This window comes from Neophocaena asiaeorientalis, unplaced genomic scaffold, assembly GCF_003031525.2.
Source record: "Neophocaena asiaeorientalis asiaeorientalis breed wild unplaced genomic scaffold, Neophocaena_asiaeorientalis_V1.1 scaffold14, whole genome shotgun sequence".
Classification (NCBI taxonomy): domain Eukaryota; kingdom Metazoa; phylum Chordata; class Mammalia; order Artiodactyla; family Phocoenidae; genus Neophocaena; species Neophocaena asiaeorientalis.
Window position 1 is genome coordinate 5,145,463 of NW_020175192.1, and position 20,349 is coordinate 5,165,811.

The window sequence follows — 20,349 nt, forward strand, 5'->3', positions numbered from 1 at the left end:
GGAAGGTCTAGAGGCAGGAGCATGGGCTTTGCAAACACAGACCTGGGTGGGTAGAGCCCCCTTCATTTTATCCTCTTCACCGAGGCCAGCTCCTTCCACATACAAGTTTGCTCAGGAAATGTTAATTTACCCTAAACTGTGTCCGAGGGGGGCAGTTGTCACACAGGAATTTCTGTCTCCACCGCCAGCTGTGTTGTTGGCTTTCTTCCCTGAATCTGCCAAGGCTGATTCCTCTGGTGCCAAATGTGAGCCGGTGACACAAACTTCTAGGAACCGGGAGCTGAGGCCCTCCCTTCCTGGTGGCTGCAAGGCACCTACCTTTGCTCTTTACGCTTCTTCCTGCACGTCTTAGGTGAACTTGCCCCTTCCCAGAGCAGCTCTCTCTTCCAGGTAAGGTAGAGCAGCCAAGGGTACCGGGAATCCTTTTGGGAAATGGGTGGAGGACGCATTTTTCTTTTCAGCTCTGCCCAGAGTGCGTCTGTAAACATTGGGGAGAGAGGAAGAGGGGAGATTTCTTTTAAAAACAACTCCTGGGCGCATTCCTTTGTTAATCACGTAATTACAGCCCTCTCCCCGGCCTGAAAGTGTTCTCCTCCTCGTGGTGGGAGGTATTGGGGAGGGGTGGGTGTTACCCAATCCCTAGGAGGGAAGAAAGTACAGGTACCAAGGAGGCATCAGCTGGAACCCAGCACTGGGGCTTGAACCCCAGACTCCACTTTGATGCTGGGTTACCCGTCGCCACATCTTTGGGAAGGTTTGCACAGAATGCTGGGCCTCCCCTGCCCAACCACTTCCTGCGGAGCTGGTTTTGGGGGGTCTTGGGGTGGGTGCAGGGCCCTGGCTGTGGCTTTGGCCAGCACAGGCGGCTCTGTGCTAAATTACAGTGACGAGATGGGACAACACAAAAGCCCCAAAATCTTTTTTTAATAAAAACAAAACACACCTCCCAGCCCCAAGCCCCTGGGCTGCTGAATGGCGATGGCTTCCTGTCAGGATTAGCTGGGCTGCCTGGGCATGTGTGCACTGCCTTTCTCCTCAGGAAATACCTTTAGTAAGCCCTGGTGGGGTCCCCATGGCAACGCGAGAGGGGACCTGCTGACTGAGGCCATTCAGCTCCCATTGTTGCCGGGCCCCTTTGTGGGGAGCTGTATTGCAGCCTCTCTGGCAAACACAGCAGTTTGCACCGTTTTGTCAGGCTGAACGTGGAGTCTTTACATTTTAATGGGCTGGCTCTTCTGGCAGTGGCCCATTTGCATGCAAAATGCTCCTTCTTACTTCTGTCCCTTTTTCTATTAAAAAAAAAAAAAACAAACCCTACACTCCAAATCTCCCTGGGTCAGGGGCCCGGTGAACACGGCTGGATCTGGGTGTCAGGCCCCGCTAATTGATTTGGTGTCCCCGGCTCCCCTCCCACCCATGGCCGTGCGCCCCATTTCTGCAGCTCTCCCTGCATGTCGGGGATGCCTCGCATCCGGGGAATCTCACATCTGGAGGGCTTCCTCCATGGACCCTCCCACCGTTGCAGGATGACCGTTGTTCCCTGGGATTTCGGTGAGAACCCCCTCTGACCTGGCCTTGCCAGACTAAAGTAAGTTTTCAGTTCCATTTCAAAGCCAAAGTAACGTAATAAAAACCTCGGCCAAGGGCTCCCGGAGCCCCACTGGGCTGTTCTGTGCTTCTTTTAAGTTGCTTTCAAAGCCACCCCGAGTTCCTCCCCCACCCACAATTGCCCCCTCATTTATCTCTGGGGAGTTTGTGCCGAGACTGTAAACATTCCTGGACCACCAGTTCCCCATGTTACCGAAGAGGATGGCCCTTCTCTCCTAACTTTCTCAACCCAGAGACGCAAAACCAAAAGGATTTCATAGGGATGACAGCAACGGAGAACCCCTGCCCGAGACAACACGCATGGATTTGTGGAGGGCTGGTTATTCAAGCCCTACACCCTTCCCCTTCGGAGTGCGGCATAGACCTGACACCACACCTGACCTCGGAGGGTAGATGAGACATATACTTACGGACCAGCCTCAGCCGAGCAGCTTGAATGAGTGCGTGATAAAGCCATGAATTTTAAAAAAAATTTTTATTGGAGTATAGTTGATTTACAATGTTGTGTTAGTTTCAGGTATACAGCAAAGTGAATCCCTTACACATATATCCATTCTTCTTCAGATTCTTTTCCCCATATAGGCCATTACAGAGTATTCTGTAGAGTTCCCTGTGCTATAACGTAGGTCCTTATTAGTTAGCTGTTTTATATATAGAAATGTGTATATGTCAATCCCAATCTCCCAACTTATCCCTCCCCCTTCCCCTCACCCCGTGGTAACCACAAGCTTATTTCTTATGTCACATCACAAATGAGAGGAGGAACAGAGCCGCGGAAGTCTCCGGAGAATGAGTTTTCACGTCTGGGGAAGTGGTGGAGAGATAGGAAAACAAGGTGTTTTAGGAGAAAGCAAAATAAAGGGCAGTGAGGGTATTGGCTGCAGAGGTGGAACCAGGAGAGCTGGGTGGGAGGAGGTAGCTGAGAGACCCCCAGGTCCTGGAGGAGGGGGACACAAACTGTGCTCTCGGGGGGGCCTGAGGGGATGGGATGCAGAGGACCAGGAGTGCGACACTCAGGATGTGTAATCAGGAGAGCTGGCCCAAGGGAAGGGATGGCCAGCCTCTTTGCCTAACGTTCTGGATCATCTCAGTGGATCAGGCAGGGGTCATCGGAGGGCATCAGTTCAGCTGTAAGCTGCGCTTGAGAGGGAGGGGTTGGGACCAGAGAAGGTGTCAGAGATTGAGCCAGGGACCCAGGCAGGAGGGAGGGGTCGTGCCACGTACCTGTGGCCAAGGCAGAGCTGTAGGTACCTCCCGATGCTACGTGTGCTGGGTGAAGGGCCCAGGACCCAGCAGACCCAGCACCTAGAGCCAGCGCTGAGCCCTGTTTTGTGACTTTGGGAGAAGTCTCTGCCTCCACTGTCTAGTGTCTAAATGGAATAAATGCAAATGAACATGAACGTGGATGAATGCGCCTTGTAAAGTATCAGGTGCCATACCGAAATAGGGCATGACTGTTGGTCCTGGTCTGCCACTGTCTCAGTGCCACCGCACCCACTCCACAATTTCCTCCTCCGCCACGTGTGCACGGTCACACCTCCTCAACTTTGAGTAGCTCAGCATGGCTGGGAAAGTACATTTGTAAGTAAGGAAACAGAGTTATAAAGCAGTAATTTGGGGGCAGATGAAAAGGGAAGGATGAGGCCAAAGTAACCAACTGCAGAATCCCCTGTGAGAAGGTAGGAGACATGGGCGCCATCAGACAGGACCCTGGGGCCGACCAGAAAGCATTTCCGTTGTCTTCTGGAAGTCAAGGATTGCAAAGACAGTGAAAACAAGGGCTGCCTTTCAAAGCGGTAGACCTGGGCCCCGGATGTGTGGGGATTGCGGAGAGCCAGGCCACCTGGGTGCGAATCCCTGCTCAGCCACTTAACTGACTAGGTGGGCCGCCTTGGACACATCCTGAACCTCCAGGTGCTTCAGGGTCCCCTCTGTAAAATGAGGATGATAGTACCCACTCCACAGGGTTGCGGAGCAGCTGTCAGTTTCTATACCCACAGGGTAGAGATAAGAGTCGTTATCGGGCTTCCCTGGTGGCGCAGTGGTTGAGAGTCCGCCTGCCGATGCAGGGGACACGGGTTCGTGCCCCGGTCCAGGAAGATCCCACATGCCGCGGAGCGGCTGGGCCCGTGAGCCATGGCCGCTGAGCCTGCGCGTCCGGAGCCTGTGCTCCGCAACGGGAGAGGCCACAGCAGTGAGAGGCCCGCGTGCCACCAAAAAAAAAAAAAAAAAAAAAAAAGTGGTTAACCTCATAGGGTTGCTGTGAGGGTTCAGTGATAGTGTGTGTTAAAAGTGTTCACAGGATGTGGGATGTATATAGTAAGCATACTGCCCGTATTGGTGTTACTGTTTTCAGAGTTGTTTAAGGATCCCAAGATAATATACGGGGAGGCGCGTGGTCAGTTGCAAAGCGCTATGCAAGTATGTTGTTATTCCTTCCTGGGTTCGTGCAAAGTTGTGAGGCTCGGGGATGGATGACTTCCAGACCGAACTGGTTCTTATGGGACCAGGGCTGGTGAAATGGTATTTCAGTAATACGTTTTCAGGTATATTCGTCCTTGTGACATGAAAGGCCTGCATTCACAGTCTCTGCAGAGAAATGTGTTCCCTGGGACTTCTTGAGTGGTTCTGTTCTATCCCCCACCTTATAAGTTGAAATCACCTTGGGGGCTGTTTTCTACTATGTTTTCTTTTGTTCCAAGCAGGCCATGCATCTGACCTCATCTCCCATCCCCTTCATCCCGAGGCACAGCACCGCTCATAAGCACCTCATCCTTTTCTGCTCCCCCCAAAGTTTCGCTCCCTTTCCCTACCGTCATGTTCCCCTGTGCTGCGAACATCGCCGTCTGCCCTGACCACCAGTACTTGAGTTCTGAAACCTCAGAGCCTGTGCTGGATCACCTGTCCTGGGCTCTCTCACCTGTCCCGTTGCCTCGTGTTGTATGATCAAGTATCGCATGAATCTTATCACCCTGGTTAGCACAAGGTTAACCAGCCCTTCTGCTGCTTAGTTTAATCCTTTACATCTCTTTGCCCAGTAACAGGGGCCTTACAGAGACACCCAGTGATAGCCATTCTGGAGAAAGCCTCTGTCTTCTTGGAAACTGGGGTTTCATCTTCTAATGACAACGTTTGGATGGATTGGAGCCTCCTCAAGGCCATTCCCTACCCTACACGGTACCCATGGGTGGCAGAAGACTCAGAGTTTAGAATCAAGAACTTGGATCTGATCTGGTGAACCCAGGGCAGAACTGCCTGCTAGATGACAGTGGCAGATTTCTGCCAGTCCTGCCATAAGCCAAATGCTACATCCTGTTGGCTTGTTGGGAATTACAAAGCCCTGGTATTTTGGAGGAAAGTAGGAAGGGAGAGGGACACAGTAGGGCCCCGTTAACGTTAATCATGTTCCTAGACTTGAGAGCACTGCCCCTCACCTCTAGCTGCTTCCTTGAGGGTTACTAAAAAGTCTGGGTCCCGTATCTGCTCCTAATTCCCCCGGGGGATGGAGGGGCTCCATCAGAGAAGCAGGACGGGGTTGAATCCCTTTCCCTCCCACTAAAGGGGGTACCAGGTCCAGCCTGCACAGCCTTCCACAGTCCACCTGCCAGCTGCACCATCCCAGGAGCACTACAGTGCTCCTGAACCCCAGATTCAGGCAGCTATGCAGGAGGCTTTGTCCTCTCCTTGTCTTCTGGAGAGATGGCCAAGTTGTTGACGGCCTTAATCCTCTAAGGGTGGGTGTGCAAGTTCAGCCCTAACCCTAAGCCTAACCACCTAGCTCCCGGTGGTGATGGTAGTGACTGACGTGGGCGTGGAAGCATGATCCACCGTTTTCCCACAGTGCACTCCAAGCGCATTGCACCCAGAGCCTGGTCACCACGGAATCCAGATACCAGATGTCCTCCAGCCTCTGTTCCCCATCCCTCAGGAAGCGCGGGACACATAAAGCACGTGTGTGGGTTTGCTGTCTCCCTCAGCATCCCCATTCCAATTCATCACGTGCTCCAAGAGTTGGAACGTCTTTTCAAGTTGCTGAGCAATAAACTGCTTTCTCTTCTTCATCGTTCACGGCCAGCCCAGTAAAGCTGTCAGTTGGCTCCTTTCTTGACTGCTAACAACACATAGAGCCCTGGTCCATGGGTCTCGGCCAGAGAAAGGCCAGCTCAGTAGAGATGGAGCCACAGATACAAGGGCCTTTCCAATGAGGGCATAAATGGGGGACCCTGGAAAGACCAAAAGAGTATGGAGAGTAGTGACGTGATTGTCGCAGGCGGCCAGTGAACAGTGATGTCCTTCATCAGCCGCCTTACAGAGGACTCTCCAAGGTTGGGGCTGCTACTCCAGGGGGTGACGTAGAGGGGCAGGGCCCGGTAAACCAGCAAGCAGTCCATTACCGTTCCATCACCTGCTAAAAGAAAGCGGCGTTTACCTGCTTTGTAAGTGGAGACTTTGACACACACCCGAGAGCACTATTAGCCATGAAGAAAATCACCCAAGAGCCGTCAGCTGGTTTTTGGTTCTTCCAAAAATTAGTCTGTGCCAGACGCGAGCTTCAGTTCAAGGCCTACTGAGTATTTTCTGAGTTTCTGACGTGGTAAGGCACTGTGGGGAAACTATGATAGGCAATTCTGCCCTGAGTTGCTGGCTGTTTCTTAGGCGAGACATGGACCCTTTTGACAGTTAGGAAACAGTGCGCCCAAATTTCCATCAACGGATGAATGGATTAATAAAATGTGGTACATCCACTGAATGGAATATTATTTGGCCGTTAAAAGGAATGAAGTACTGAGACATGATACAACATGGAAGAACCATGAAAACATGCTCAAAGAAAGAAGGAGGACACAAAAGACTGTATATTGTACAGATCCATTGATATGAACTATCGAGTGTAGGCACATCTATACAGACAAAGCAGATCAGTGGTTGCCTAGACTGGGGGAGGGGGAGAGGACAGGGAGTGACTCCTGACGGGTACAGGGTTTCTCTTGGGGGTGATGCAAATGTTCTAAAGTCAGATGGTGGTCATTGCTGCATAATTCAGTGAATATACTGAAAAGCATTGAATGATACACTCTAAATGGGTGAATTTACGTGAATAAGTAATAATTTATGGTATGTGAATTGTCATCTCAATAAAGTTGTTCGAAAAAGCACCAGTGCAACACGGTACGGAACTGAGTGTGCATCTTTGTGGTTCAGACGGTTACTGTTGTACAGAAAATGAGGGTAGAGACACTCGTGCCAGCAGAAGGCTTCCTGGGTGTCTCGGATGGTACACTTTGAGTAGGTGGGTAGGAGGGCTCCAGAGAGATGCCCGACAGTCTTGAGCAGAAGTAAGTTTCATCGTGGGGCAGAAGTAAGGCAGTTCGTGCAGGAAACATTCAGACTTGGAGCAAAAAGTGGGGACGAGGTCGCATGTGGAGGTGGGAACAGACTGTGACGAGTGTTGAATGCCAAGCACGGGGTTAGAATACATCCTCTACACGGTACAAGATATTGATCGGGAGAATGAACGGGACTAGCTCACCAGGGCCTGGAACATCAGGGGGAGCTTTATCTCCAGCAGCAGGGACAAGAAAGCCGCTCTTGAGGCTTTAATGGACCACGTACAAGAGTTTTGTTCGCACGTCCTGGCTGGAATGAGCGGGAAGTTTAGGATCCAAGCTGGAATCAGCCAGAGCTTGGTCTCAGCAGGACCAGTCTCCATTTGCTGCTTTCTCCTGGGGAAACGCCCGTGTGCTCCTTGCTACCTTTTTGTTTCTGGGACCTGTCAAAATAGGCTGTGATGCCAGAGGCTAAGAATTTGAGTTTACCGGAGTTTACTGTTTGACCAACGGCTGGTACAGATCACGAGCTGCAAAATATTTAATCAGTGAGGTCATTGCAGGGAAATAAGATTTGACCCACAGGAGCGTCTTCTGTTCTCCTTAAGGGTTGAGTCTGAACGGCTTTTCTTCTGCCTTCTTTTGGCAAAACCACAAACCATTAAAAATGGAAAGAATAACTTTTTTTTCAAGACCCACAAAAGCTTATATTTAATGAGCTGTGTGGTCTGCTCACCTTTGGTGACGTGACTCACAGAAATAAATGAGTGCGGGCCTAGTGGTTTTCAAAGCCTTTTAAAGCAGCACGTCCTTTCTGATGACTCCATGTTTGCCCAATATTTAAGACAGAGCCCTTGGGTCGAAGGGTGCCGGGGCCTGCAGCCTTGGCCTCTGAGCCTTATCCGAGGCCCCTCTGAGCAAAACTACTGTTAGTCCTTGGCTCCCAGGACACTCATTTCTTCATTGGTGAGGTTTCTAGAAGGAACCGGTTTGGGACTTTAGAAAGAGTTTTCTAAAATGAGGTGGTGAAGGAGAAGAGGGAGTTTGGAAGGGGAGATGATGAAGAGACAGTGCATCGTTGTTACGTCATTCCGCGTGCATTTATTGCCAGCTGTCATGTGCCAGGGCCCTACCGGGTGCTGGGATTTGAAGGTAAATGTGACACGTCCCCACACTCACAACCCAGTCGAGAAAGGGGACTTTCCTTCAGTGTGACAAGTGAGAAGGGAGAGCACCTGACCCAGAGTGGAGTCAGAAAGGGCTTTGAGGGACTTCATTGGTGGTCCAGTGGTTAAGACTCTGAGCTTCCAATGCAGGGGGTGCGGGTTCAGTCCCTGGAGAGCACCTGACCCAGAGTGGAGTCAGAAAGGGCTTTGAGGGACTTCATTGGTGGTCCAGTGGTTAAGACTCTGAGCTTCCAATGCAGGGGGTGCGGGTTCAGTCCCTGGTCGGGGAACTAAGATCCCACGTGGCAGCGTGGCCAAAACAACAAACAAAAAAGAGAGGAAGGGTTTGAGGCAGTTTCCAGCCAGGCTGAGAACCGGAGGGTGTGTGGACAGAGCCAGGCAGAGATGCAAGGCCCGGCAGGGCAGTAGGGCCAGGTGCGTTTCAGAGCCTCGCGCATCAGGGGCCTGCAGGGCAGGGGGCCCCCTGGCGAGCCTCTGGTGATGAACCCATGGTGAGAAAGAAAGAAGGTTCCAAAAGGCAGCAGAAACTAGTCAGGTGGTAGACAGGAACTGCAGCAGGTGTGTTCTTCTGGTGGGCGATGGACAGTAGACAGAAGATGCCGAGAGCAGGCTTGCACGTCCCAAGAGGAACTAGGAGCTGTGCTTCCCCCTTGTTAGTGCAGAGGGGTCCACCTGGGATGGTGGCCTCTTTCTGTGTCCGGCCTTAGGCCTTCTTGTTAGCGTGAGTGCAGTGTTGCTGGTGGAGAGGGATGGGTGTGCGGATCCCCAGACTCTGGGGAAGGAGAGGTGAGGGGAAGTAGATGTGTGTGCCCGTGTGTCGGGGGTGGGCAGGGGAGAGGAAGGTGGGGGGCTGGAGAGGGGGAGCCCTGCAGTGGGACGAGGAGAAAGGAGCTCTGTGTGCAATGGCTTTTGCTGCCAGAGCAAGTGTGGGTTTTGTGGCAGCTGCCGGCCTCCGTTCCTAATATAGTCAAAAGGTCCGAATCCTCTGGCCCAACACCTGTTAGCTAGAGGCTCCCCTGAGCTGACCTTCCCTTGAGCTGTCTCTCCCACATATGCACCCTGTGTATCAGACCCATTGCGGGGCTCAGACCCCCCAGTGCTGAATGACTTGAACCCAGACACCCCCCATGACAAACTGCCCCCCACGTGGATCGGGGCTGCTGGGTTTGTGGCAGGGGGGCTTGTTCAACGGTTCCGAGGGAAAGGGGTAAGGCTGCCCCAGCCAGAAACAAACGGGGTGTTCCTCCGGGAAGCGGCCACTCTTGGCAAAGAGCTGAGTGTGTGGGGAGGGGACACTCTGGACGCACAGGGGTCCTGGGAAGGGCCGGCTGCCCCCCGAGGATGGAGAGAAATGAACCCTGAACCGCTTAATGCTGCTGCAGCTGCTTCCTAACTTTGCCTCTTTCTTCCTTTGCCCTCTGGAGGAGTGGGGTGGAGAAGAAGCGATGGGGGTGCCCAGGTAGCCAGCCGTCTCCCGACTGACCCGTCTTCCCATTCCCCCCTCCCCAGCTCCGTAGCCCCTGGGATGCTGCAACTCAGTGCGGCTGGCATAATGCCCTTTGTCTTTCCCCCCCTCCCCCCCACCCTGCTTCCTCTTCCCGGCCCCTGTGGCGGCAGCAGCCCAGCCCTGGGGAGCCCCCGTGGAAGTGGAGTCCCTCCTGGTCCACCCCGGTGACCTGCTGCAGCTCCGCTGTCGGCTGCGGGACGATGTTCAGAGCATCAACTGGCTGCGGGACGGGGTGCAGCTGGTGGAAAGCAACCGCACCCGCATCACGGGGGAGGAGGTGGAGGTGCGGGATTCCGTGCCCGCCGACTCCGGCCTCTACGCCTGCGTGACCAGCAGCCCCTCGGGCAGCGATACCACCTACTTCTCCGTCAACGTCTCAGGTTGGTAGCAAAGCCCGCTCTCCCCCTCCCTCAGACCCCCTGCCCTCCAACCCTGTCTGCTGGGTTCGGGGGGAGGCAGGCCCTCTGCCCGGCTGTGATCTGCCCCTACTCTGCTGCAGAAGCTGCTGCCCACTAACATCGCTCCCTGCCCGCCGCGTGGCTTAGCTTTCAGGGGTGACCCGTGGTGCCGGCCTCAGGCCAGAGAGCAGGGGCTTCCGGGACCTACCTCGGAGGTGATTGCTGACACATCGGGGGCAGTGAGACACTGTGATTTCTCCACCACAGCTTGCCCAGTCCTCCGGGTGCTACGAGGGCCGAGGCAACTTCCACCCTCTCGCTCCCTGGCCATTTGGACTTGGTACTTGGCTTAGTAATTAGCACCCCCGCATACGTGGTGAGGTCCCCGGGTGATGGGGGATGATCCAGGTGCGCCGCCGTATCCACGGCTTGACGGAAAACATCTGTCCTCCGGCTTCCAGAGCTGTTAGGGCAGCCAGGGAACCCTAGGGCTCTGTGACTTTGGGGATCTGCCACTTGTAGGATGCGACTTGTACAAAACCTTAGGATTAAATAAGGTAGAGCTGAAATTGTCTTTATGCCGTTTGTGCGTCCCCGGGTGCGGGCCTGGCATCTCCTCCCCCGGGCATCATCTAGAACCTGCCCCTAACTGAGGGACTTGCCTCCTTTTTTTCCCTCCAGACCCCCAAAAGCACTAGAAAGGACTGGAAAAAGATCTGGCATGAACCCTGATTGGTGACCACATGCTAAAAGGGGTGGATACTTGTTGGGGACAGGTGTTGGCAGCTGCGGACTGTGTTGTGGGCTCCCTGTCTGCTCTGGTTAAGAAGGGCAGCTCCCAGACCTCAGCAGATGCATGCTAGGAAAAATCCAACTCCACGTCGTTCAGCCCATGGCTTCGGAAATGGCTTCTGGCCGCAGTGCCTAGATCTGGGTTTCCAAAGGAGGACACAGGTTCCCTGGCTGCTAGTTCTGAGACCCTGCGCATCCAGGCGATGCTGAGTTGAGTGAGCCTCTGAATGCAGGGTGGAGTTAAATTGAAGAGAGCCCACCTGCCCGCCATGGAGCTGCCCAGTGTAAAGGCTTCTTCTGGGCAGAGGAGGGCAGGGCGTTGGGGTCGGTGGAGGAGGGCGACACGCATAGAGCATGCAGTTCTTAAATAAACCATGTCTCTCCCTCCGAGGGACAGGCACTAAGGGAGGAGTGGGACCGGGGGACAGTATGGGGAGGGGTAGCTGCGGTCATCTATAACTGGACTGGCCTTTGTGTTCCTTGGGTGGCTGTTGATTGGATGGGAATCTCGCCAGCCCCTGTTCCCTTGGAGGGACGTCAGTACCCCCTTCTCCTTCCCATAGATGCTCTCCCCTCCTCGGAGGACGATGATGACGATGATGACTCCTCTTCAGAGGAGAAAGAGACAGATAACACCAAACCAAACCGTATGCGTGAGACACTGTTTCCTACCTTACTGCCCTTTGGGCCTGGGTGTTGGGTTTGAACGGGAAGAGGGGCGCTTGGGTGATTGTCTGGAGAAGGGGAGGAGGGGGCATGTGGGGTCACAGTGCTTGGCCCTGGGATCCCTCGGGGGTCCGGGTCTGTGCAGGCGTCATCCAAAAAGAGGCGCTGTTGTTCCCACTGTACGGAAGAGCAGACTGAGAGGCTCAGAGAGGACAGTCCCCAGGTGAATGCAGACTCCAGGCATTGCATGAGACACTAGGAAGAATGTCACGCCTCTGGGTGCTGTGACTGCAGCCTCTTCCTTCTAGAGGTTCTGAGTCTCATTCTCTAGCAACCTTAAGGCAAAGAGTTTCCCAGCCAGCATTCTGCTTCGGCTTTGAGGCTATGGTCTTGTAAAAAGAAGCTTCCGGTCCAGGAGGTCTGGGGTTGGGTCTGAGGTTCGATGTTTCTCACAAGCCGGTGATGCTGCCGCTGCTGCCCTTGGACCACACTTTGAACAGCAAGCGTCTAAGTGACTGTGATTTTAGCTAAGGACGGGTAGGCTGGGCTGAGGTCCCGGAGTGCTTCTCTTTGGTGGCCTTTGGGGTGCCCTCTGTCAGCATCTCAGCCAGGAGCAGCCGTGGCAGAGCCTGACGAGCCTCTCCCCTCCCTCCCTCCACAGAGCGGTCCCCTCACCGGCCCATCCTGCAGGCAGGGTTGCCAGCCAACAAGACAGTGGCCCTGGGCAGCAATGTGGAGTTCATGTGTAAGGTGTACAGCGACCCGCAGCCCCATATCCAGTGGCTAAAGCACATCGAGGTGAATGGGAGTAAGATTGGTCCGGACAACCTGCCTTATGTCCAGATCTTGAAGGTAATCCCTGGCCCCAGTCTCCGTGGGCTGGGCTCTGAGAAAGAGGCCTGTATCTCCCGGGGCCCAGGTTGCTGTGGTCAGGCTCAGTGCCCACGATGGGGCCCCATCCCTTCTCTTTGGATACAGGCTCCATCTTCAATGGGGACCCAGCCACATTCCGCAGGACCAGTGGCAGGTCACGGGTGGAGGCGTGAGGGGCACAGAGGGCTGGGGGTGGGCATTGCTGGTTTCTAAAGAGCATCAACAGTGACTGTGCCCAAGCTTTCGGGTCAGCTACTCCAGGAAGGCGTTGGCATTCCTGCTTTTCCATTGCCCATGACCACAGCCTTTCTAGGCAGCATCACCCAGTCTCTGCCCTGGTTCCCAAGTCACGTTCTTTCTGGCACGTGGGCTGAATGACAGGCACGGCTTAGGTAGGGTTGGAAGAGCAAAGGCCACAGGTCAGTCCTCAGCGGTTTCAGGAGTAATTGGCATTTTCTTCCTTTTTCCTCCCACCCCCAGACTTTGATTGTCCCTGAATGCTCCATTAATCCAGGGAAGCTAATTGCCTAATTCTCCAGTGGATCTTGCAACAGGAAGTCACCAGAAGCTGGGAAAGTGGTTTCCCTCCTGGTCCCAGCATTAGACCTCATCCTCCCGGGCTTGGCCATCTCAGAGATTTACCGGCCACCCCGCTCTTCACCTCGGGTGCTGAAACTGCCATGTAGGAAGCGGGGCCGTGGCCTTGGCCTTGGCCTTGGCCGCCCTCTCCATTCACAGTGCCTGCCCTCGTCCTGGAGGAGGGGGTTTAACACAAACGGAACGTTTGCTTGGGGGCAGTGATTTTTTTCTTTAGTTTATTTTTTGGTCAACTGCTCTGGACTTTCAAAGTCCACTTGTGTTGTCCTAACAAGGGGAAGATGGCGAGTCTCACTTCAGCCTCCCTTTGCCTTAGCTCCTGGGCCCGCATGGGAGCAAAATACAGCCACATCTCAGTGTTGGCCCAACTGATGGCGTGTCGTTCGTCTGTTCCAGCATTCGGGGATAAATAGCTCGGATGCGGAGGTGCTGACCCTGTTCAATGTGACAGAGGCCCAGAGCGGGGAGTATGTGTGTAAGGTTTCCAATTATATTGGTGAAGCTAACCAGTCTGCGTGGCTCACAGTCACCAGACCTGTGGCAAAAGGTAACGGGGAGCTGGAGGGACCCCTGTGCTGGGAGTTCGATTGAGGCCCCGAGCTGCTGGGGCAGGTGGGGAGGCCAGCGCCCCACTCCCCCTGTTACCCTGCTGTGTTTCTAGTGCCCGGAGCCATGGAAAAATACCCGGCCTTGGGAGGCTGGTTTGGTTTGGTTCTGTGTTGGTGTCGCCCCCTCTTGTGCCTTGTGTGTGTTCCTTGGCGGTGTGTGGGGTGCGTCCCGGCTGGTCATGCAGACGGAGGGTCTGAGTGATGGAGAGAAGAGTGGACCAGCGTCCACGGGCGTGTGTGCGTGTGTGGCTGCCGCCCTCTCCATCCCTCCTGTGTGTGCCCTCTGGAAACCAAACAGCCCCCCACGCTCCGGGCCCCATTTCTCCATGCGCTCGCCTCCGCATGCCGGGCCGGGCCGGGGCTGCCAGCGTCTGGTGACGGGTGTAACCAGCCATTCGTGTCGTCTCAGGTCTGCCGAGTTCCTCCTCAGGGTCCCACTCTCTTCTTCTAACAGGTCTCGCGCTGCCTGGTGGTTTTTGTTTGTTCCTTGTTGCAAAGGAGACGCTGGGGAGCATTTCTTCCTCTGGTTTTGTTTTTGTTTTTGTTTTTGTTTTTGTTGTTTTTGTTTTTTCCTTTTCCTCTTCCTCCCTCCCTCCCTCCCTCCCTCTGCACCTCTGAGAGGTCTCAGGTCCCGGGCTTGTCCATGTTGCTTCCGTTGTCTCTTCTAGACGGCCGGAGTTAATACCACCGACAAAGAGATGGAGGTGCTGCACTTAAGGAATGTCTCCTTTGAGGACGCGGGGGAGTATACATGCTTGGCGGGTAACTCTATCGGACTCTCCCATCACTCTGCATGGTTGACCGTTCTGGAAGGTATACACTGTACTTCTCTCGATGTCCTGCCCTCGCCATGGGCACGGGGGGAGCATGCATCGCGGGGCTGGGGGAGACACAGCCGGGCTCCGAGGGCCAGCAGGTGGCTCCAGCAATTTGTCCGGCTCTGCAGGTCGAATCCTCTCGGGCCACACAGGTGCTTTCCTCGGGATGCAGGAACGCGGAGGTGTCCCACCTGTGTGCCTGCCTCTGGCTCTCCCCTGGGCCAGCGTGATGCATGCGTGGGATCTGGATTTAACCTGCAGCTGGGCTCTCCTCCAGGGCAGGCTCCTTCCCTCCTTGGGTCCGGCGGCCTTCCTTAGCTTGTCTGATCCTTTATCGCCAGCACCCCCCGAAAGTCTCAGAAAGGCCCGCTCCCCCTGTAACCGAACGTAGGCACCCTGGAACGAGGGGCTTGCTCTTGGCAAGGATCATGCTCTCCTAACTCCCATGCTGCCACCTCACGGTGAGCGAGGTTCCACCCAGACCCAGACAGTGGACTGGAGCTGCATCGAGCGAGTCCTTTCCCAGGCTCACAGGGGGCCTGATGGTGCCCATTTATCCTCCTTGGCTCCGACGTCTCCTCTCTCCAGAGGGGAGGTGTGTGCGCTGGTCCGGGAAGGCAGGAGCCTGCAGCCTGCTCGGGGTGGTGGGCTGGTGCCTCTGCAGGGCCTGCACGTGGGCTGTGCGCTGTGCTGCTCTGGTTCCTGCAGACTCTGTCCTCTTGTCTCCTCTCTCCCTCTCTCCTCCTCTGATAACACCCCCGCTGGAGGGAGAGAAGCGTTCTGTTTTTCTCCTCGTCGCTGTCTTTGTCCTGTGTGTGCTCCCAGTTGGTTGTCTGTGTTTCTCGACGCTGGGGAAAGAGGAAAAACAGAACCGCTTCTCCTTGTTATCAGCACTGCTGTCCCCTTGTCAGGCCTCGGGAGGTTCCCTTTGGGCTCCTTTGGGGTCATGCCTGGGGCCTCCCGGGGGAGGTCCTCGGGGTGCTGGCCCCTGTGGCTGGCGGGGGTCTTTAAAAGGGGAGGAGTGGGTGGAGAGCTGTGGGGGGAGAGGGACCCTCCCCTCGTGGGGAATGTGTGTTCTGTGAAGTGGTGCTGGTTGGAACCCTCCCAGCCTCCGCGTGGGAGGGAAAGGGGGCTTAAACTGCACGGGCTTCTGTGGGGATGGGAAGGGCGAGATTCTAAACGGAGAAGAGAATAAAACAACCCCCCTCCATGTCCTGCTTCAGCTTTAGGAGTTAGACCTGTGAGTAGAAGTCTTAAGAGAAGTTTACATTTTCCATCTTTAGCAGTCCAGACGTATTTGGAAATTAAGTTAGTTTTACCTGTGGTTTGGCGGGGTGTGGATATTCACACGTCTGACCTGACACAGGTGACGTTAGGTGAAGCTGAGAGACGAAGTCAGGATACACACTGGTTTTCTTCTTTCCTTCCCTCCCCTTCATTGTCCCCATGCTGTGAGTGCCACCAGATGCCAGGCGCTGTGGCCTACACACATGGATAAGGTGCCATCTGAGCCTTCAAGGTACTTGTGGGCTGTCAGTGATGAAAGATCGATGGACAGTTCAGCTGTCCCCTGTGATAGGGGGACACAGTGCTCAGGCGCTGCAGAGAAGGGCCGAGTTTTCATGGGGACACTCTGGAAGGCATCTAGCACAAGTGAGTTCTCAGCCATCTCTTGCAGGGCACCAGGTACCCTTCCAGCCCAGCCGTCCCGCTGAGCAAGGAGGGCTCCTGAGTTCATGAGGATGGGCTTCGGGTAGCAAGATACAGTCCATCCCTCTTGGGATACGAGTCAGGATCAGGAAGCCTCAGCGATCACAGAACGTCTGATGTGTGCTCAGTGGCAGAACCCCAATCCTAGCTGGGACCTGGCTTGGTTCTTCTCTGCCCTGAAGATTCCCAGAGGAAAGGAGATGGGTGTTGAGTTTCTCATGGAGCTGGGACCCTAGTGGACGGGCCCCGCCCCGAGCCCACTAACACCCTGTTCGCACTGACCCAGCCCTGGAAGAGAGACCGGCGGTGATGACCTCGCCCCTGTACCTGGAGATCATCATCTATTGCACGGGGGCCTTCCTCATCTCCTGCATGGTGGGGTCTGTCATCATCTATAAGATGAAGAGTGGCACCAAGAAGAGTGACTTCCACAGCCAGATGGCCGTGCACAAGCTGGCCAAGAGCATCCCTCTGCGCAGACAGGTAACAGAAAGTAGATGGGGGGTTTGCACACTCTGTCTCATGCTGTGCGCCATCCCCGTGCCTTGGGGCCTTCCCCGGGACCCTCTAATGCCCTGTCCTCACCACGGTGCCCAGCCAACTGCTTCGGGCTTTGGCTTCTGGGCCAGGGCAGGGGAATGTCCTGTCCCAAGTGCTCCAAGTCAGGCTCCAAGCTGTTCTGGTCCGTGAGCCCATCTTACCCCAGCCACGGTGACCTGCTCACCCGGCATGTGGATTGGAAGACAGTTCTAGCTGGGCTGAGTGCACAGCTGGTACTGCGAGTTTGAACTGCCCCCCAGGGCCCATTAGAGGTGCAAAGGTGGGGAGTCCCCTGGCGGTCCAGTGGTTAGGACTCCACGCTTTCACTGCCAAGGGCTCGGGTTCGATCCTGGGTCGAGCAACTAAGATCCCACAAGCCACAAGGCGTGGCCAAAAAAATTGAAAAGTGAGGAGAATAGAGGTGCAAAGGTACAGAGTGGGGGAGAGGACCTGAGTTGGGTCCCAAGATGCCCTCCCTCTCCTGTGCACCCCTCATCCCAGAAATGGAACGGAGGGTGAAGGTGTGTGAAAGGAGGCCACCTTCGCTAAGAGCTGGGTTAATTCTGGAAGGAGCTTTGGGAGTCAGGAATCCGTAATCCGGGGCAGGGTTTTCACAAAGAATGGGGACAAGAATAGAGTTGCTACTGCAATGGTAAGATACACAATGTCAGTCTGGAACGCTCATGTGAAAGGTGAGTAAATCAAAGCCCAGAAAGGCTAGTGGGGAAAATAAGTCAGTTTTAGAACCTAGGTCTTCCGACCCCCGGTGGCCTTTCTGCCACTCTGTGCTGGGGAAGGAGCATCAGATGACAGGTACATACCTCTGCCTTTGGCGAAAAGCCCTAACTGGGGATGAGAGGAATCCCCGTCCCCGCTGGAAGGGTGACCCCACGCTTCCCCGTAGGTGTCGGCCGACTCCAGCGCATCCATGAACTCTGGGGTCCTGCTGGTCCGGCCCTCGCGTCTCTCCTCCAGCGGGACCCCCATGCTGGCTGGGGTCTCTGAATACGAGCTTCCCGAAGACCCTCGCTGGGAGCTGCCTCGGGACAGGTAACCCTCTCCACTTTCTGGGGAACCCCCACTTGTTATTCTAACGCTGGCAGTGGTGTGTGCTCCGACCTTCGAGGGAGCGACGGTCGTCGCATCAGACCTGACCTGACATAGGTGACGTTAGGTGAAGCTGAGAGACGAAGTCGGGATACACACTGGTTTTCTTCTTTCCTTCCCTCCCCTTCATTGTCCCCATGCTGTGAGTGCCACCAGATGCCAGGCGCTGTGGCCTACACACATGGATAAGGTGCCATCTGAGCCCTCAGGGTACTTGTGGGCTGTCAGTGATGAAAGATCGATGGACAGTTCAGCTGTCCCCTGTGATAGGGGGAGGTGCATCAGAAACGGTGATTTCTACCTTCTGCTCTCCGCTGGGGGAGCTACGTGGAGGCGGGGAGGAATGGGGTGTCCTGTCAGGTTTGAACTTTACCGCCCCCGGCTTATACCACCACCCTTTGTTTCCCCGAAAGACTGGTTTTAGGCAAACCCCTGGGAGAGGGCTGCTTTGGGCAGGTGGTGTTGGCGGAGGCCATTGGGCTGGACAAGGACAAACCCAACCGGGTGACCAAAGTGGCTGTGAAGATGCTGAAGTGTAAGTGATGCTTGTGTCCCTGCAAAAACAATCCCTTTCCTTTCCAAGCAAACTGTGGGCCTCGGGCCATTGCCCACACCCGCTATGTGGCCTGCTTAGGGATGTCCGGCAGTGGGAGGCATTCTGCACCCCAAGATCACTACGATCTCACTTTGTTCCTTGGCACCCACCTGGGTTGTCATCAGGTGTTGCCAACCGTTGCCAACTGATTTTCCTGACGTAGCCTCTGCCCTACTCATTATCACTTATGGCAACACCGGCTCTCGTAAGAGGGATGGGAGGATAAATTTGGATGTGAAAAAGGGAGGAGAGAAGCAAGTCCCAGAGAAAAGGGACCCCTGGGTGCTCACTTCATCCCCCTCCCTTAGTTTTTCTCCTGTCGGCCTCCCTTCCAAAGCAAACGAGTCTCAATTCCCTTCTCTGGCTTGTCCATAAAGCGGATGCAACCGAGAAAGACCTGTCGGACCTGATCTCCGAAATGGAGATGATGAAGATGATTGGGAAACATAAGAACATCATCAACCTGCTGGGGGCCTGCACGCAGGACGGTAGGCGCTGAGCCCGCAGGCTTCCCACCCGTGTCGGGAGGGGCTCAGGAGGGAACCCCGCTGCCTGTCTGTCAGGGAGCAGATAACTAGCTGGGGTGTCAGCGACCCGGCATCTCTCAGCCACGCTTCGGGAAGTGGGTTGGGAGGAGAGTTTGGTTTAGCAGTAGTTGCAATGTGTTTCTCAGGGTCTGGGCTGGTGCCCATTGGGGTTCATACAGGTACCAGGATTCACACACACTGTGTGGACAGGAACAGCTGAGTTACTGTGGTCTAGGTTAGGGCTCTTGCCCCCCAGCTTTGCTTGGGAACTTCCTGGACTGTGCAGGGAAGAATGATTTTGCTGGGTTTCTTTGGGGAGTTGGAACGAATTTGCGGGGTTCCCTAAAAGGGGAGGTTAGGCTTGGGGAACAGGCTCACAGTTCCCCCAGAGCCGTTGGGGGCGGAGTTCCTGGGGTGAAACTAGGCCCGTGTGCCTGTGTGGCGGCCCTGACGGCCTCTCGGTCCTCGTGTCCCCAAGGCCCCCTGTATGTCATCGTGGAGTACGCCTCCAAGGGCAACCTCCGAGAGTACCTGCAGGCCCGGAGGCCGCCGGGGCTGGAATACTGCTACAATCCCAGCCGTCATCCCGAGGAACAGCTGTCCTCCAAGGACCTGGTATCCTGTGCCTATCAGGTGGCCCGAGGCATGGAGTATCTCGCCTCCAAGAAGGTGTGGTTCCTGAAGGCTCCCCTGGCTGGGGTGGGGGGTGTGCGGGCCGCTCTTAGGGGACGTCAGAGTCAGGAGAGCCAGTGCGGCCTTGTGGCCTTGGGGTCAGGGTGGATTAGGTTCCAGTCCCTGCACCGGCACTCTGTGTGCAGCCTCAGGCAGCCGCCTCCTTACTTTTCCTCAAACGTGAAGTCAGAATAATACCGCCTGCACTGTAGAACGGCTACGGGGGGAAATGAGGTCCTGTGCGAGACTTAAGTACAGCTTTTGGTGCTCGGTAGATGCTGCTTTGTTTGAACCCAGCCTGGTGTGGATGTGCTTCGCCCAGGGAGATGGGGCGTGAGAGCTCATACACACTGGACAGAAGCGAAAGGTTCCGCTTGCTGGGTGTAAATCCAAAGCTAAGAGCTGGGAGAGGCAGGAAAAGGGGTCGATACGGAGGGTTTGCTGGCGTGATCGAGGGGCCCAGAGCTGGGGGTGTTTGGACGGCTGGCTCTGATGTGCGGGCGAGGGCCATCGTAGCGGGCAGCTGGACTGTTCGGGGAGGTCGAGTGGTGAGGTGGGCGAAGGCCTGCGAGGGGAGCGGGCCCACAGCCGGCTGCAGACCCTCCCCTGCGCCCCGCCCTCCTCACTCCCATCCGTCTTCCCTTCCTGGCTCCGCAGTGCATACACCGAGACCTGGCCGCCAGGAACGTGCTGGTGACGGAGGACAACGTGATGAAGATCGCAGACTTTGGCCTAGCTCGTGACATCCACCACATCGACTACTATAAAAAGACGACCAACGTAAGTGCTGGCGCCGCCCTCGGTGCCCGTCCTCTGC

At 55.4% G+C, this 20,349-nt stretch overlaps 1 protein-coding gene across 1 annotated transcript in view; it reads left to right on the forward strand.

The window, feature by feature from the left end:
• The window catches only part of FGFR1 (fibroblast growth factor receptor 1), a 37,643-nt gene that overhangs the window by 15,268 nt on the left and 2,026 nt on the right, over positions 1-20,349 (forward strand). The window contains exons 2-11 of the mRNA XM_024764985.1: positions 9,740-10,009; positions 11,383-11,472; positions 12,147-12,337; positions 14,232-14,376; positions 16,378-16,574; positions 17,536-17,681; positions 18,152-18,273; positions 18,711-18,821; positions 19,339-19,529; positions 20,190-20,312. Of these exons, the coding sequence (XP_024620753.1) occupies positions 9,740-10,009; positions 11,383-11,472; positions 12,147-12,337; positions 14,232-14,376; positions 16,378-16,574; positions 17,536-17,681; positions 18,152-18,273; positions 18,711-18,821; positions 19,339-19,529; positions 20,190-20,312 (1,586 nt within the window). The remainder of the gene's footprint in view (positions 1-9,739; positions 10,010-11,382; positions 11,473-12,146; positions 12,338-14,231; positions 14,377-16,377; positions 16,575-17,535; positions 17,682-18,151; positions 18,274-18,710; positions 18,822-19,338; positions 19,530-20,189; positions 20,313-20,349) is intronic.